We start from the raw sequence: 17803 nt of genomic DNA on the forward strand, positions 1-17803 counted from the left end.
GAGTTTGGGATACTGAATCTCAGGTCATAAAGTACAGAGAGGAAAGTTAACTTCCTCATCTTTACAGTGAGCCAAAGAAACAAAGGCAGAGAATCTAAAGACGTTTCTGAAATTTGATCAGCGAAAAAAAATTGAATAAACTCAAAGTGGCTTGTAATTGAACTCTGAGACAGGGAAAACAGCTTTGAGTAGCTTCTGTTTGCATTGGAACTACGATGGATCTGTCAATCAAAGGCAACTGAACAAACTAGCCTCTTCACCTAGGAAGAAACAGGAAACTTATTATCAATGCATAAACTTCACCTAGGAGCCCTCAACAACTGAGTCTGCAAAAGAGAGAACAAGAGGGACAAATACATGATAGCATTTTACAGCATCATCTCACAAACAAAAGCTTCCATCAAAAATAACAGAAAATTAAGGGTTTTGCTTCTGGAACATAGGTGGGAAAAGTAGTTACCTACAGAGAATATACTATGTGTTTCTTCCAGTGACAAGTAATAGCTATATATGCACAAAGTATATATTGGTCTCCCTACTGGAGAATAAAGTAAAAGGGAAGGAAGGATACCTTCTACTATGGAATCATCTTTAAAAGAATAAAGGGACTTTTCAAAGATGTAACAAAAAATAAAAAGAAAAGAAGTGAATTCTAATCCTTGTAAAGAAAACCTAACTTGTGATAGAATGGGATACCAGGAAGAAAGAAGAAGATGGAGCACTATCATTTGAAACTCAGAGTGGTCCAATGAGGAAGAAGCTATTCTTTGGTTCTCAGGTGTAACATATATCTACAGGTTCCAACAGAAAAGGGTTAATTCTGGACAGAATAGAAATAAGAAGAGATAATTGGGAAGTTATTCATAAAAAAATTAATTTTTTTTTATTATTCTGAGCCTCTCAAACACCAACAAAGTAGAAGGATACCTAGAAACTCAGTACTAGAAGTCTTGGAGAACAATTTTGGAGGCTGTTTATATGTGTACATGAGGATGACTGGTTTCTGGGATTAAGACTGACAACAAGACAAGAAGCTTAAATACATATGGAGTCTAAATGGTGGATAGACTTTCTTCTTGAAAAGAGACATGCGAGTTATCTCAGGGCCTGACTCCCCAGCACCTTAATCCAGAAGGACTATGACTGATGACCAAAGAAGACGCTGATGATGGTGTGAAGATGTGATATAAAGATTATACCAGTTAGGTTGAGACTACCCCTCACAGATGTTATTCCCTTCCCTCCTTCCAATGACTGGACTGAAAAGAAGGAACTTCCCTTTTTCCAATATTTAAGCAAGAAGCCTTTTTTGCTCCCTGAAGTCAGAAAAAACACTGACGGTAAATTTCTTATTGTGCTGATCAATTCCCCTCTCCATTGAGTGCTCTATTTATCCCCTATTTATGTTCTAATTCATCTTCCTTGCTGCATAAAAGTATTTTAGGGCACTAGCCTTGGCTATGTATCATTTGGGGAGTGCTAGAAATAGTCTGGAATAAATCAATGGACTAACTCATGGCTTGATTTTGAGAGATGGCCTTAGGAGTTAAATTGGTTGGTAGAACAATGAGCTATTTTTGGAGCTAGTACCAGCCAACTGCCAGTGCCTAAAGTGTTTTAAACTGCCCCAAGGAAATAAATGGGAGAGGTAAATTAAGTCCAGAAAGAGTTGCTATAATCAAACTTGAATTACCTCCCAGAAGATCTATAAACCCAATATTATAAGTCTAGTAGTGAGGACAGAAAGAGAAAGACAGGACAGAGACTGAACTACAAGATGTGTATACTTTTGGTAGTTGACTTTATCTCATAAGAGGTAAGCTATTAAAACCTTATACCTTGAAATATTTAGCTTCATTACTGCTGCTTCCTAGATAACATGTAAATTGTTCTTCAGATTAAGGTCACTTTAACTTTGCATGAGTTTTATACACGTCTTCTCAGACTTCTCCAAACCTGTTCATTTATCCATCTCGGCCTCAAGCATTTATTTCTGGCTATCCCCTGGGTTTGTTTCTCCTTATTTCTGTCTTCTCCAGGTTTTTCCAACTTTCTCTAAATCCCAGCGAAATACCATCTGCTATGGGAAACCTTTCCTAAGCCCTTTCAATTCTAGGACCTTTTCTCTTTAATTGATTTTTTTATTTGTCCTGTATATTATTTGTTTGTATACATTTATTTGCTTGTTATCTCCCCCATTTTATTGTGAGCTTCTAGAGGGCTGGGACTGACTTTTGCTTCTTTTCTTATACTAGGCTTTTAGTGCAGTAACTGGCACATGTTGTGGTTGTTGATTAGTAATTCAGTCATGTGACCCTATGGGCCATGCTATCCATGTTTTTTTGTTTTTGTTTGTTTTTTGTTTGTTTGTTTGTTTTGTTTTTTGCAAAAATATTGGACTAGTTTTCTATTTCTTCTTCTAATAGATTAAGGCAAACATTAAATGACTTTCCCAGAATCAAACAGCTAGTAAGTGTCTAGAGGGATTTCAACATAGGCCTTCCTGACTTCAGGCCTAGCATTTTATCCACTGAACTACCTAGCTTCCCTACCTGGCATATAGTAGATGGCTAATTAATATTTATTGACTGATCCACCCTTTCCTTATTTTTTTAGTTTAATAATATTCCATTCCAGGCATATGTCATGATTTGTTCAGTTAATTCCCAACTGGTAGACATACATTGAACACACATTTTCTTTCCAGTTCTTTGCTACAACAAAAGAGTTGCTATGAATATTTTTGTACATATGGGTCTTTTCTCTTTTGTGTCTTCAAGAGTACATATCTGACAGTGGTAACTTCTTCCTTTGGGAAACTAAGGCAGCCATTTTCCAACCTGACATAAATAATAGTTGGGAAGTGAAAAGTTGACTGAAAAAATTAGGTCTAAGAATGGAATTTGAATTTCTGATGCTATGCCTCCCAACACCTCTTGTGATCATATTTCCACCTTTCCTTCCCTACTATAATATTCCCCCTTACAATTATCCCTCCTTCTTTCCTTAATAGGCACACTTTTACTTGTTTCTTTGCACCCAAGGTGGTACATATTGACATTGATATACACCTATACCCATATTCCTTTTTACAGACTTGGCTTGAGGAAAAACTTTTTAACAGAACTTTTCAAAAATTAAGCATTCTAAGTCAGGACACTCTCTCTCTGAAAATCCCTAAGCAGAAATTAGATGTTCACTTGTCAGAAATATTGTAGGTGGAATTTGTGGTCAGAATGAGCTAATCTAGAGGGTCTCTTAGGTCTTCTAACTTGAAGATTCTGCAATTCTTTGACAATTAAAATTAGCATAAAAGCTCTTCCTGTCTTCCCTTGGTCTGTTACTTAGCTAATGCTCTATTTAAGCTGCCCTTCTAATGGAGTATATTATTCATCACTAATGTCTATAATAAATAGTATCATTTTCGTGTTCTCAATGAGCTGCTACTTTTTTCTCGTCTTCTATTTCCTTTGCTTCAATAATATTAATTTCATATGGATTAGCAAGTACATGATTGTTATACTTTTTAAAATAAAAGAGGAGCTGTTATTTATGCATCTAGGGGATTTGTAAGGAAAAACTACAAAACAAGAGGATTAATGGAGTACTTCAAAGAGAAACTAATTGCTGAAGAAGAAATAAGAGAATTCTTGGGAGCACATGAATAGCTTTACTCCATCACAGAAAACAGGATGGAGAAAGCCAGGAAAGCCATATATAGTCTGATATTCACTATAGATTTTGGGAGAGTCAATTTCAAAGACCCAGAGAAAGGACCCAATTTTGAGAAAGGACCCAATTTTGCAGAATTGGCTTAATCAGAAAGGGAAGGTCTCACCAACAAAAATTTAGAGACACAAGCAGAAATGATTCTGATGAAGAGAAAAATAGGGAGCTATCTAGAGAGACCATTGTGAATACACAAGTATAACGTCAACAAGTTGAAATTAAAAATAAAAAAAAAATCTATAGAACATGAATCTATAGAACAGGCAATGGAAGATGAATAAAAAAGATAGTATGATCTTATAAGAATTGTCAGGAGTAAGTAGAATTCAGAATAATCTAAAATAATAATCACCATAAAATTTCTGGATCTGCAAAGCATTTTACAAATGTTATCTCATTTTATCCTCAAAGCAATATCAGGAAGAGGATGCTATTATTATCCCCATATTACTGACGAAGAAACAGCAATTTTTCCAGGGTCATACAGCTAGGAAGTGGCAAACTCAGGTCTTCGAAATTTTAGTTTCAGCTACCTGATGAAAGGTAAGGACAACACAAATGTTGGTCTTTTTGTTTTTGTTTTGTCTTTACCAATTAACACTGAAAACAAGGAAAATGAAAGGTTTGGGACTACTACTGGGGATGGAGACTGAATTTTAAAATTAGAGATAAAAGAAAGTCCTCCCAAAAAGGGCTGGGGACTAGTGCTTCAAGTAGATGGAATGATGATAACAGATGATGGTGATGAGTTTTTTTTTCCTTCTTTTATTTTCCAGGAAGAATGCTCTCTGGACTGCGAGGGATGGGGCGGGGGGGGGGGGAGAGAAAGATTAACAGACATCCAAGATATGAAGGAATGGTCCTATAGCCTCTCACTGTGTTTAATTGAGTTAAAGTTACCAGACCCAATTTAATTACGAGGAACTGGTGAATGAAATTGCTGACCTGCTGCTGGGGATTTATGGAAAATCTTGGAGAATGGGAGAAATATCCCTAAATTGGAGAAGGGCAAATATCTCAATTCAATAAAAAAAGGCAGTTAAAATCTATAAACTCTAGTCAATTAACTTGAGATTTTGGTTCCTGGAAAAATTGTTATAGGTTTGTGAATATTTAGAAAATAAAGCAGTAAAACTCAAATCCAGCTTGCTTCATCAAGCAAACATCAAGCATTTGCTTGCTTGTTCTTAAGGTGGTGCAGTGGATAGAGCACTGACTCAGGACTCCGGGAGCTCAAAATTCAAATTCAACCTCAGATAGTGCAATTCTGGGCAAGTTACTTTTTTTGCCTTAGTTTCCTCATCTGTAAAATGATCTGGAGAAGGAAATGTCAAACCACTCTAGTATTTTTGCCAAGAAAAGCCCAAATAGAGTCACAAAGAATGATGATCAAAATGTGTCAAGCCCTGTGCCAGGATTTTGGGGATATAAAAACAAAAAGAAAGCAGTCCCTGTCTTCAAAAAAAATACACATACATAAATAAGTATATTTAACATTGTATGCTGTAAATACAAGGCAATTTCAGATGATCCAAGGTAAGATATTAACCTAGAATGTAGCATTTGAGCTGAACTTTGAAAGAGGCTATGAATTCTTTTTTTTTTAATAATAGGTTTTTATATTTCCAAACACATACAAAAGTAGTTTTCAACATTCATCTTTGCAAAACCTTGTGTTTAAGTTTTTTCTTTCTCCTTCTCTCCCCCATCCTACTATAGCAAGCAATCCACTATAGATTAAATATGTATATAGAAATTCTTTTTTATAAATTTTGGGCAAGGTAATTGAGGTCTTGCCCATACACTGCTAATAAGCATTAGGTGTCTGAAACTGGATTTGAACTCAGGTCCTCCTAACTTTAGGACCACTTCGCCATCTAGCTATCCCTAGGAATTCTAGGAGAAAAATGAGGAGGGAGTTCATTTTGGTCTGGAGGACAGTCTCAGAAAGCTCCAGAGATGTCATGATGAAGAACAAGACAGCCAGGCTTTCTGAGTCACAGAGTATAGAGCAGTATTTGATGAGCCTGGAAAAGGAGGTAAGAGTCAGGTTGTGAGGGCCTTTAAATATTAAACTGAGAAGTTTGTATTTGATTTTAGAGACAATAGGGAAGTACTGAATTTTATTTATTGAGATGATTGAGGGAAAGAACAACATAAAGCAATATTTATCATCTGTATCATATGTGTCATTTTAATAATTATGTGGAAGATGAAGGTGAGAGAGACTTGAAGCAAGAAGATCAATGAGGAGACTTCAATGGTCCCCGGGGAAGAGATAATGAAGGCTTGAGCTTGGGTGATGACTACATGAATGGATATGACCATATGAATGGAAAAAAGTAATCACTTGTAAGAGTTGATATGGAAGCAGAATTAAGAAAATAAGTTTGATTTAAAATGATCTGAAAATAGTTTTGTGAAGTAACATCAATTCTTGATAATTTTCATAATTGGAGGGAAATTATAGTATGTATAATCCAAAAGACAATTATCATTGGCTTTAAAATGTATCATGCAATGTTTCAGAAGATAATTTTATTTCTTCAAGTTGATATTAGAATGATTTTGCATTCCTTGCTAAATAGTTAACAATGATTTTAGTAGATGAAGTAATCTAGCAGCCCAGTGGGTGAGCCAGCCTGGAATTAATAATTTGCTATAGATAACTTTTGATTAGCTGTATTCATTAAGAACAAGTCATGATAGATTAAACTCATTATTTTGACAAGCTAATTGGAGAGATAGATCAAGGCAGTGTAAGACAAAAAGTCCTCAGATTTTAGTAAAAATAGGTTCTCATGCTGTGCTTGTAAGTAAAATGCTAAGATATGGACTGTACAGGTAGGAGGCTCTGGACTAATGACTAGACTCAAAAGGTAATTTCTAAAGGGCTAATGCTGCCTCAGTTTCCTGATCTGTCAAATGAACTGAAAAGGACTTGGCAGACTGTTCCAGTGTCTTTGCCAAGAAAATCCCAAATGGGGTCATGAAGAGCTGGACATGATTAAAATGACCGAACAACAATACCCAGCATCTGATACCTAATAAATTACAATTTTAGTAGTTAATGACTACTACTATGGCTAACTACAACTGCAACTACTACTAAATGACAAATTTGTCAAATCTGCAATTTGTATGAAATTTACAGGGATAAAGGATATATTGGATGCCAGAGGCTGAAACCAAAAGTTCTTACCAGGTAAGGCTGATGGGTGCAGTAAGTAAGTCTGAATAAAATGGAATAAGTGTAAATCTAAAATTCTATATTGGTGTTATATAAATTATATAGGCTGAGGGGAAAAGAGCTGGAGAATGACTTCTGTGAGAAACATCTGGAAGGTGATTGAAGTTCTTCAAATTTAGTCAGTGTCCAAGTTTGAATCTGCTAAGCTTTTGTCCTAAATGAGATCACATCATGTTTCATTTTGGGTCCCATAGAAAGGTATCTTTTTGGAATGTGTCCAGAAGAGGGCGCACTGGATGGGTGAAGGGCCATAGAAACTAGTAAAAAGGATTCGTTAAAAATTGGGACTGTTTAGCTTGGAAAAGATAATGGGACCATCTCCAGTTGTCTCGATCTATAGCTTGCCATTGGATCCAGATGGCTCAGATGACCTTGCACAATTCTCCCTCACTTTAATCCAATTCTCTTGCATGTCATGTCATCACCTCCCTGATGTCATGATGCTCTTCAAGAATGAAGGATAAACAACAGTTGCTTTCAAGTATTAGGTAGGTCCTCCTTGAGGGAATAGTCTGGTTCTCCTAGGAGTATTGGATGGAAGTCGCTTGTGGCACTGAGGCTCAATGCAAGGAAAAACTTCTGAAAAATTAGTACCATACAAAAAACAGGTCCTCTGCCTTTCATTAAATGTCTACAAACAGAGGATAAATAAATCACTTATGGATATTGTGGAAGTAATTTTAATTTTTTATTCATTTTTTCTGATTTTTTTTGCTTCTTCACAATTTTATCCTTATTCATTTTTATGTAAGTAATACTTTATTTTTCCAATTACATGTAAAAATAATTTTCAACATTTATTTTTATAAGATTTTGAGTTGCAAATTTTTTTCTCCTCCCCTTCCTCTAAGTAGCAAGCAATCTAATGCAGGTTATACATATGCAATCATGATAAATATATTGGAAGCGATTTTTAGAGGGATGCATGGAATTAATTTGCCTCTGAAATTCTTTCCAATTCACATTCTATGATGTGACAAAATATATTACTTATGTAAACTTTTTAAGCCAAGTCAAACAGGATCAAAATATGATGCTTTTATAAATCAACCAAAACATCAAGTTCTTACTATAAATTTAAATTTGAATAATTTAAAATTGTTAAATTAAAATTTATCACATATACTATATAGGATTATAAATAGATTGGGAGAGGAGAGTGACAGATATGTTATTTCATTGATAAGGGAAGTTCCTAGCTGGGGAAACCCCTTCTACCTAGGCAAATTAGCACCCTGTCTATAACTTAGGGTTTTAGAGATTTATTTAAAGCACTATGGGATTTAGTGATTTGCCCAGAGTCACACAAATCCAGCTTTTGTTAAGTTCGGGACTTGATCAGGTCTTTCTGGCTTCAAGTATAATGATCCACAAATCTATGTTGCCTTTCTTTTGTCATACATTATCATATTATGAGATTATATACATACACACACACACACAAATCCAACCCAAATTAATAAAACAAAAACATCCTAGTGTAGGGGAAAGACACTGGATCTAGAATTAAGATATGGGTTCTAGTTCTTTGACATTGGGCAAGTGGTTTTAACTCTCATTTTCCTTTTCTTTAAAATGGAAATAATCATGTATTACTCATCTCATTGAATTGTAAGCAAAGTGCATCTTTTGTGGAAGTACTGTATGAATGTGTAGGAAGGCTGTCTCCTGCCTGTAGTAGGAGGGTGTTGTGTGGCTTAAAGGGAAACAATAGATATCTCTAAAGTACTCTCCTCTCCCTCCTCCCCACCCCCACCTCCAAGTGAGACTTTTGGGATTTATGAATGCTATTAATAAATCATTTAATTGGCATCAGAATGAGAATGAAGGTGTAATATACAGAAAGAGAACTGAGTTTGAAATAGTTTCAAAGTCCGAACATTGCTAATATTTGGGGGAGGGGAATGATAGTTTCAATGTGAAAATTAAATATAAATTTTAGGATCTAATTTTAATAACCCAAGAAGTCAAGATAGTTTGTTAAATAAAACTTTCTATTTAGATGACTGAAATTTACTAAACACTAAGCTTTATAGAAGTTATAAATGAAAAAAAAATAGATTTAATTTAGTAAGACCCCTGATTTCCAAGGAAAGTTAGGGCAGGCTGTATCCCAAATATTCTCCACTGAGTTCTTAAACCAAATGGTTCCTTCCCTAATCCCAGCATCCTGTAGCCACCTACGGTCGCGCCCCGTTCAGTGAGTCATACGATTGGAGATTTTGCTCATTTCAAAGGCCCACATCTTCAATAGGACCTAATAATGAGGAAGGAGCATATGCAGATGTTTGTGCAGATGTCACCCAGCACCATATGTGGAAACCCACATCTGGGGAGAATGGTTTCACAATCTGTAGTCCTTGCAGAGAGAAGCGTGATTGCCCTGGCCAGAAAGAGCTGACCTCCCATAATCTTTCTTTCCCCATTGCTCCCCCCACCCCATGTCTCTTCTTTCTCAAATCTCAGTTTGAAAACCTGTTAGTTTCTAGACTGCATCTATTTATCCTATTATACCATCCCGGGCTCACTTAGATCCCTAGAAAAGAAAGGGGATCCCCTTTCAAACACAAACAAGAAAGCCGCATACCATGTCCAAACCTCTCCGCCAGGTTGGGGATGGGGGTGGAGAGGGGTGTCTGTCACTCTGCTCAAAAGCTCAGCAGCGCTCGCAACTGCACCCGCATCCACACCCGCCCGCCGCTGAAGGTCAAGGGGAGGAAGTTCCCGGGTGAGTGGCACGCCGGTCCCCCACCCCGGGATGCCGCAGCCTGAGGTCAGGACGCCCGAGCACCCTATCTGGGTCAGTCCAGATGCCTGGTCTGCCTGCAGGGTAATGCACCTTTCCCTTCCCCCCTGCCGGGGCTTACCTTGAAAGACATCCTGCACATGTCAGCAGAGGCTCATTCCAGGCTGCCTGTCTCAAGGCAAAGGATGCGGCCGAGTTTCTTTTCCAGAGGCGCCCTTCCTCACTCTGGAGGATAGCGAGGGATGGAGAGAGTGAGACACCAGTCTGGGCTGGGCTTTTGCAGACTGACTGGGGCTGCGGGAGCCTCACGCAGCGCCGCGGCTGAGCCTCTCAGGAGAAGGAGCCGCAGCTGCTGCCGCAGCAGAAATAGCAGGACGCCCCATGCTCGCTCTGGCTGTGGACCGGGCCACAGCTCTCCGCACCGGTCACCGGCGCAGAAATTTGCTGTGCTTTCTCTTACACGTGTGCGCAGCCCCACCTCCATCCTCCTCCATTCTCCCACACACCTGTCCCCGAATGCTTCCTGAAACATTTTAACCCAAAGAGCAACTTCATACACACACTTTATATAAACAGACTGTTTTTCTTTATTTTTCTTTATTTTTATTTTTTTGTGTGTGTATGTGTTGTGTGAGGCAATTGGGGTTAAGTGACCTGTCCAGAATCACACAACTACTGATTGTCTGGGGCTCAAATTTGAACGCCGGTGCTCCTGACTTTGTGACTTCCCGGTGCTCTCTCCACTGCACCACGTAGCTGCCTCTCAGATTGTTTTTCTTTCTTAAAAGAGATTTCTAGAGTTTTCATGAGATAGCTCTCTCATTCAACAATCAGTGCCTTCAAAATAAATAAACAAAATCTGATTGCTTTCAATGGGGAGGAGGGTTACTCAGTCAAGAAACGTGAAGCCCTAGTAGGCACCCCGTACAGAACAAAAGATAATTTGGCCCTTGAGAAGCTCAAAAGCTAAAGGAAAGAACAAACAACTATGTAAGCTTTTTCTATACACAATAAATAGGATATTATCAGCAGAAGAAAGTCATTACAATTAAGAGATGGTGAGAAAGGTCTCCTGTAGGATGTAGGATTTAGTCTGGGATTTCAAGAAACCCAGGGAAGCCTGGAGATAAAGATAAAGGGAAAAGTCTTTGAGATATGTGGAGCACCAGTGAAAACATTCAGGTAGTGGGAGGGACTACAAATAGGCCAATGCCACTGGATTGAAAACTTAGTTGCCTTTTGTTGAAGGTGAGGTGACATTTGAGAATTCTTTTCTCTCTTCCCATCCTATATTCAATTTGTCACTAAGTCTCATTCATTATTCTTCCAAAGTGTTTCTCTCTTTCAGTTCCCATCATACTCCAGACCTTTACAACTCCATCTTCGGACTATCTCCTTTATAACTGGTTCTTTTTTACTTGTATCTCCCCAACCTAATCCGTCATCGTATTGCAGTTAATCAACAAAAGTGCTTACTATGTTCCAAACACTGCTGAGTAAGCATTGGGATAAAGAGAAAAGCAAAAACACATTCCCTTAAGGAATTTATATTTTAAAGGAAGAGACAAGCGAATTGCTAGATCCACACAAGATAGAGAGTAGATGGAATTAAGAAGGGGAAGGCAGTGACATCCTAGAAAGGCTTCTTGCAGAAGGTGAGACTTGAGCTGTTGATCCCATTCCTATCACTGAAAACACTACCATGGACAGTGACTTGTTTATTAATAAATCTGCACTGTCTCCTGCATTAAATGAATGACCGGCCCCACTCTGCCTATACAACTTTCCCAAAGCAAACTCTGAGTTCTTTTTGGGTTTATCTCATTATTTCCCATAAAGCATGTATTTCCATTTTTCTGACTTTGGTCATAATGCTCCCTCAGATTGAAATGTGTTATTCCTTTTAATCTGCCTACTGGGTAGAAGAAGGGAAAGTATTTATTCAGTGCCAACTATATGTAAGGTAATATGCTAAGTACTTTGCAAAAATTATCAAAACTGTTCCTCACAATAATCCTATAAGAATGATTATTACTCCCATTTTATAGATGAGCAAACTGAGGCAGAGGTGAGGCCAGATTTGAACTCAGATCTTTTTGACTGGAGGTTCAGCACTCTTGTATCCTCCCCATTTCTTATTGGTCTTTCAAAACCCAAAAGAAGTCAATATTTCACACATGTTGCTCCAATTGCCCGACACCCCAGATGGTTATAATTCTCCTCCCATTTGATTCCTCATTTGTAAAATGGAAGTGTTAGACTAGGTGATGTTCAAGGCCCTTCTAAATCTCAATCTTATGCAGCCTGTCTTCCATTATTCATACATAGCACAAAGGAGACATAAGATTTAGTATGATATTGTGTCCTAGTTTCTAGGTCACACCTGTTTACTCCCCAGCAGACTCTGAAAACTGGAAAATAGATTGTCTTCTGTGCTCTTTTCCTTCTTTTTTGGCATTCCTTCCAGTATACTGCTGCTTCTGGGTCACCTTTATGTCACCTTCCTCCAGAGCTATGTTTCCCTTCTTTTCTGCATTCATTAACGAATGAAAAAATGCTGAAACTGGAAGAAACCTTAAATATTATATATTCTAAGCCACTTATATTAGATTCAAGACAATGAAAGTCATACAAGTTAAATGACTTGTTCAAAGTCACACAGATTGTGTGTGACAGAGCTGCAAAAAGGACTTAGGTCTCCTCTAGAGAGTAGCCAAATCTACTGTTTTTGTTGTAATAGAAATTTTTTTCTGTATGTAGCTTACTCCCTCAAGGTTCAAATTGTATAGCAAAATAAACAGTATCAGAACAATATGCAAAAAGACCACAGTAAAGGAAAGGGAAACAATACCTATAGATACCTAAATTTATCAATGCAATAGCCATTTGTGATCTCAGAGAACTGAGAATGAAACATTCCTCTTTTTCTCTCCTTGGTGCAAAGGTTTTTGTCTTTGTAATGGTAAGGACTGGCCAGTGAGAGCTCAGTCTTTGAAACATACATACACTCAGATTTGCCCTTCTTGGTGGGTCATACATAATACTGGGAATATACTGAACCTGATTCCAATCCAATCGGTGGGAGTCTTAGGGAGCCTACTTTGGGCCATGAGTCATTTAGGGGACCAGTAGCTGATGTGAAAAATTAATTTCTGCTACTGAACCAATATGAGAGAAGGTTAGCTTTCAGATAATTAATGGAAATTTTAACGGTGACTTTTTGGAGATAGCATCCTCATCTTCACTGTCAGGGGGAGATTCATGGGGGACCTAATATAGCATCTTTGTATACCCTTCAAGGGGTAGTGAACAGAGTGCCAGTCCTAGCATCAGGAAGACTCATCTTCCTGAGTTCAAATCTGGCCTTAGACACATATATTATGTCCTTGGCAGATCTAATGGGTTTTCTACACAGACAGACTCATTTTTACAGCTTTAAGATATGTATTCATACTGACATCCACACCTGTTCCATGCACTTTCGTTCCATTCTTCTTTGGGGGATTAGCTGTTCGAGGTAGAGTGACAGGATGTCTAGAATTCAGTCCACCATACTGATACATGGCTTTCTTTTCAGATGGTTTTAGTATCCGAAATGAACACATCTAAGTTTCATCCACACTCATCATTCCACCAGCATTATCAAATGGTAATGGTAAATGACCCCTAGCAAGTCAATTAATCCTGTTTGCCTCAGTTTCCTTATCTATAAAATAAGCTGGAGAAGGAAATGGCAAATCACTCCAGTACCTTGGCCAATAAAACTCTAAATGAGGTAACAAAGAGTAGGCCATGACTGAAAAACGACTGAACAACAATACTATTCAAATCACCAGCATCCCTGGTCTTTAAGCATTCATATTGGATCAGGAGTCCAAACAAATCCCAGAAATGAAACTGAAGGTTATGGCTAAGAAGATTGGGGGATTTAAAAATGAACAGGCACACAGTGAATTAGACTAGCAGAGTAGTAGTACTAGAGACAGGAATGGCATTGGTGAGTACCTGGAAACACAGAGTAGTAAGAGACTATCAACTATTTTAATCCAATTTTCTAATTTTTAATCTAATTTTCTAGTTGGGCAAGCCATGATCTTCAGTTTCCTCATCTGTAAAATGGGAACTATAATATTTGCACCTACTTTGAGGAAAGTGCTCCATAAACCTTAATATGCTATATATGTATGAGCTGTTGAAGCATTTGGGTGGTGCAGTGTAGAGAGCATTGAGCCTAGAATCAGTTAAACCTGATAATGCAATATATTTTAAGTGTATTAGAGAGGTAATAGAAGTACGATGTGAGGTCCCAAGAGAAAAAAAAAAAGAAATTAAAGGCTGAGAGGTTCAGCAAAGTCTTCCTTTAGGAAGTGACATTTGAATTGGACTTTAAAGAAGAGGCAGGAGTTTAATAGGTGAAGGGGGAGGGGAAGGTAATTTTAGGTACAGAAAACAACATGGAGAAGTCCCATGAAGGTTGGGGGGTGGAGCAGTCCCATTTATTTGTACAGAGAAGCTTGAAATAGATTTGAAAAGACAAGTAGTAGTTAGGTTGGCAGGGCACTGAATGTCAGGCAAAGAGTTTTGAATTCTACTTTGTAAGCAATAGGGAATTACTGAGGATTGTTGAGCAGGAGAGACATGACAGATCTATGCATAGGAACTTGAGCAACTTCTTGTAGTCCTTATATCAAGACATAAACTCCTTAAACTGATTTTTAAAACCATCCAGTCTCCATTTCCAGTCTAATTTCATATCATTTCCTTTATACTCTATTTTCCCAGTCAACTTGCTGTTTCTAGGACATAGCATTCATCTGGAGTCTACCTTTGAATGGGCTAGCTTTGCCATTCTCTGTGCTTGGAATGCTCTCTCTCCTCATCTCTGCCTCCAGTCTGACTCAGTTGCTATTCAGTGTTTGATGCAATGTTATATTATTAGCATTAATTCAGAGTGGCTTATTAGGAATTGGTTGTTGGGAGATGGAGGGTACAGAAAATATTTCCATTATTACATAGAAATAGCAGATTTAAGATTATTCTGGTCCTGGTCCCATAGGTATTAATGACTTTAATGAGCAACTCAGTTGGCTCCCATCTATGAGGATTTAGTTCTTGAGGCATGCTATTTTGTCTGGTTCACTGATGGCTGTTTTATGAGAAAGGTATATGACACTAGACTTTGGCTACCATTCATTAAACCTTAGAGACACCATGACAGATGAGTTCTGAAAAATCCTTGTAGCAGTTGAGCTGTGAGATATATGGTTATGTATGAGGGAGACAAAGTAAAAATTAGACAATGTCTTTCATTTATACTGATTGCTGAGTGGGTGATCTTAGTATAGACTGAGTGGCCTGGGGCCTTAAGAAAATAGAACTATACAGCTAAAGACTCTCTCTTTGGGGATAAGCACCAATGGAGAAATAATCCTGTGTTCATCTGTTTGTAGGGCATGTTAATGACTATTAGAAACTTCATGTGCTCTCTGCTGAACTGAAAAATCAGGTTGATATCCTTAGGGAAAAGCAGAGGTTGGGGACGGTGCTATCATCAACTGGACATAGGAACTGTGGCCTAAAGTCATACAGCTAGTAATTTGTGAAGTCAGATTTGAACTCAGGAAGATAAGTTGTCCTGATTCCAAGCCCACTGTATTCTATTCATTGTACCACCTTAACTGCCCTATTTTGTTTAGCCATTTTCCAATTGATGAGCATCTTCTTAGTTTTCGCTTCTTTACCACTATAAAAAATCTGCTTTGAATATATGTGTGTGTCCTTTTTATCTTTCTTTGAGACCTGGGTCTAGTAGTGGTGGAAGGTATGCACAGTTTTTAGGACATAGACCAATGTATAGCTCTACCAGCAATGCAGGTGTGTAGTGTTGTTTCAGAGTTATCTTAATTTGCATTTCTCTGATCAATAGTGATTTAAGAATACCTTTTCATATGAGTAGAAATGGTCTTAATTTCTGCATCTGAAAATTGTTCATATACTTTGACTATTTATCATTTGGAGAATGGCTTGAATTCTTGTAAATTTGAGTCAATTCTCTACATATTTTAGAAATGAGACCTTTATTAAAACCCTCAAATGTAAAAATGTTTTCCCAGTTTATTGCTTCTCTTCTAATCTTGTCTGCATTAGTTTTTTAACCATCCACTTTTGAAAGATCAGTATGTTATGATCTCACATAGTTCTTGAAATGCCATTGCTTGGGAGATTGGTTATATTGGTTCTATGACTTCAGCACAAGAAGTTTGTCTTCACTGCCGGTAATACTTATTCAGGATATGAAATAGCAATGCCAGCTGTCTTCTACCATGGCAGCTACCATCAAAGCCCTTATATGTCTTTCTTTCTTATGGGCCCCCATTATATCATTGTTTCTGATCAGGTCATCCTTTTTACTCTGAAGAAGGCTTGTTATTGGACCCATTGCTTTTACATTCACTGAGTTCTCCATCTTTGGTACCATCTTCAGGTAGCTACTATGGCAAAATATTGGAAATGACTAAAATTGGCAACTTCATTAGTTCTTATTCTCTGATAGTTGAGAATTTGTCTTTTCTTGTTAAGAATGGACCTACCATATTGTTTCCCAGTCATTTTAAGATAATGTATAATTTCTCCTTCTAAGTGTTGACTTCCTTAATGGGTTTGTTGGTTGCTTGTTGTCTTTTATTCTCAAAAAGGATCAAAATGGCATCACTATGTTAAAATCAAGTTACCATGCCGGATTGTGCCTGATCAGACCAGTATGAGTTAGAATGCTTTGCCACAGGTCAGACACAAATAGTTCTTAATTAGAATGTGAGCTCTGCCCAAAGGAATATAAAATTTATTTTCTGAAACCTCACAAAATATCTTGGGGTTAACTGGCTAGATTTATTTCTTAAGAACCTTAAACCCAAATCACTCTGGCTCTCATTGATTGTCCAATAATGGACACAAGTCCAAGCTTGACTTCATCATTGTTTGGGTCCCAAATGGTTCAGAGTAAGTGTAAATAGCAATTGTTTCTGTTTTGGCTAGAAATCCTGAAGATTGATTTTTTTTTGACTAGGTAAAAGATCATTTGTCTCACTTCTTGCCTAGCCTCTATCACTGATTGGGTGTTGCCTCAGTCAAATGGATAGCTGTTAAAAACTTTAGCTTAAAGACTTAAGTCTCCCTCCACATCCAGAGCCATCTCCAGTAGTCCTAATCTGTATTTGGCCACTGGACATAGATAGGTCTGGAGGAGAAAGTAAGATTGGTGACTTTGCAAAGCTCTCCCTCACTTAAATCCAATTCACTTGCATGTCATAGTCCTATTTCAGAATGAAGAATGAATAATAAGCTCCTAGAGGTCCGGAATTGTCTTGCTTATTTGTATTTGTAATCTTACCTCTTAGCACATGTACCTGTCATGTTGTTAACACAGACTCTTAATGCATTATTTATTTATTCATTCATTTTTTTGTTCATCCCACTTCTAATTATTGAGGTTGACTGTCCCACTTTTTTTCTTTTTTCAATAGTATTTCATTTTCTAAATATATGCAAAGATAGTTTTCAACATTGACCTTTATAAAACCTTGTGTTCCAAATTTCCTTCCCCTCTCCTTCTTTCCCCTCCCCGAGAGCAAGCAATCTTATATATATAAAAAACATATACAATTCTTTTAAATACATTTCTTTAATACATATATATTTAATAATATAAATAAATATATTTCTACATTTGTGATTCTGAGTAAGAAAAATCAGATTAAAAGGGAAAAAGCTTGAGAAAGAGAAAAAAATAAGCAACAAACAACAAAAGGTGAAACAAAAAGGTGAAAATACTATCCTTTGATCCACATTCAGTGTCCATAGTTCTGTCTCTGGATGTGGATAGCACTTTCTATCCCAAATCTATTGGAACTGTCTTGAATCACCTCATTGATGAAAAGAGCTAAGACCATCACAGGCTGATCATCTCATAATCATTCTGTTACTGTGGTTCTACTTACTTCATTTAGCATCATCTCATATAAGTCTTTTCAGGCTTTTCTGAAATCAGCCAGTTTTTTAAATAAAACAATAATATTCCA

The 17803-nt window shown here is 37.4% G+C and overlaps 1 protein-coding gene across 4 annotated transcripts in view; it reads right to left on the reverse strand.

Annotated features, from left to right (window-relative positions):
• Positions 1–9992, reverse strand: part of ANKRD29 (ankyrin repeat domain 29) — a 57283-nt gene extending 47291 nt beyond the window's left edge. For all 4 annotated transcript variants that reach the window (XM_074276659.1, XM_074276649.1, XM_074276641.1 and 1 more), the window contains exon 1: positions 9847–9992. In XM_074276659.1, the coding sequence (XP_074132760.1) occupies positions 9847–9867 (21 nt within the window). In that variant the 5' untranslated portion in view covers positions 9868–9992. The remainder of the gene's footprint in view (positions 1–9846) is intronic.
• Between the last annotated feature and the right edge of the window lie 7811 nt (positions 9993–17803).

The sequence above is a fragment of the Sminthopsis crassicaudata genome, chromosome 1, assembly GCF_048593235.1.
Source record: "Sminthopsis crassicaudata isolate SCR6 chromosome 1, ASM4859323v1, whole genome shotgun sequence".
Lineage (NCBI taxonomy): Eukaryota > Metazoa > Chordata > Mammalia > Dasyuromorphia > Dasyuridae > Sminthopsis > Sminthopsis crassicaudata.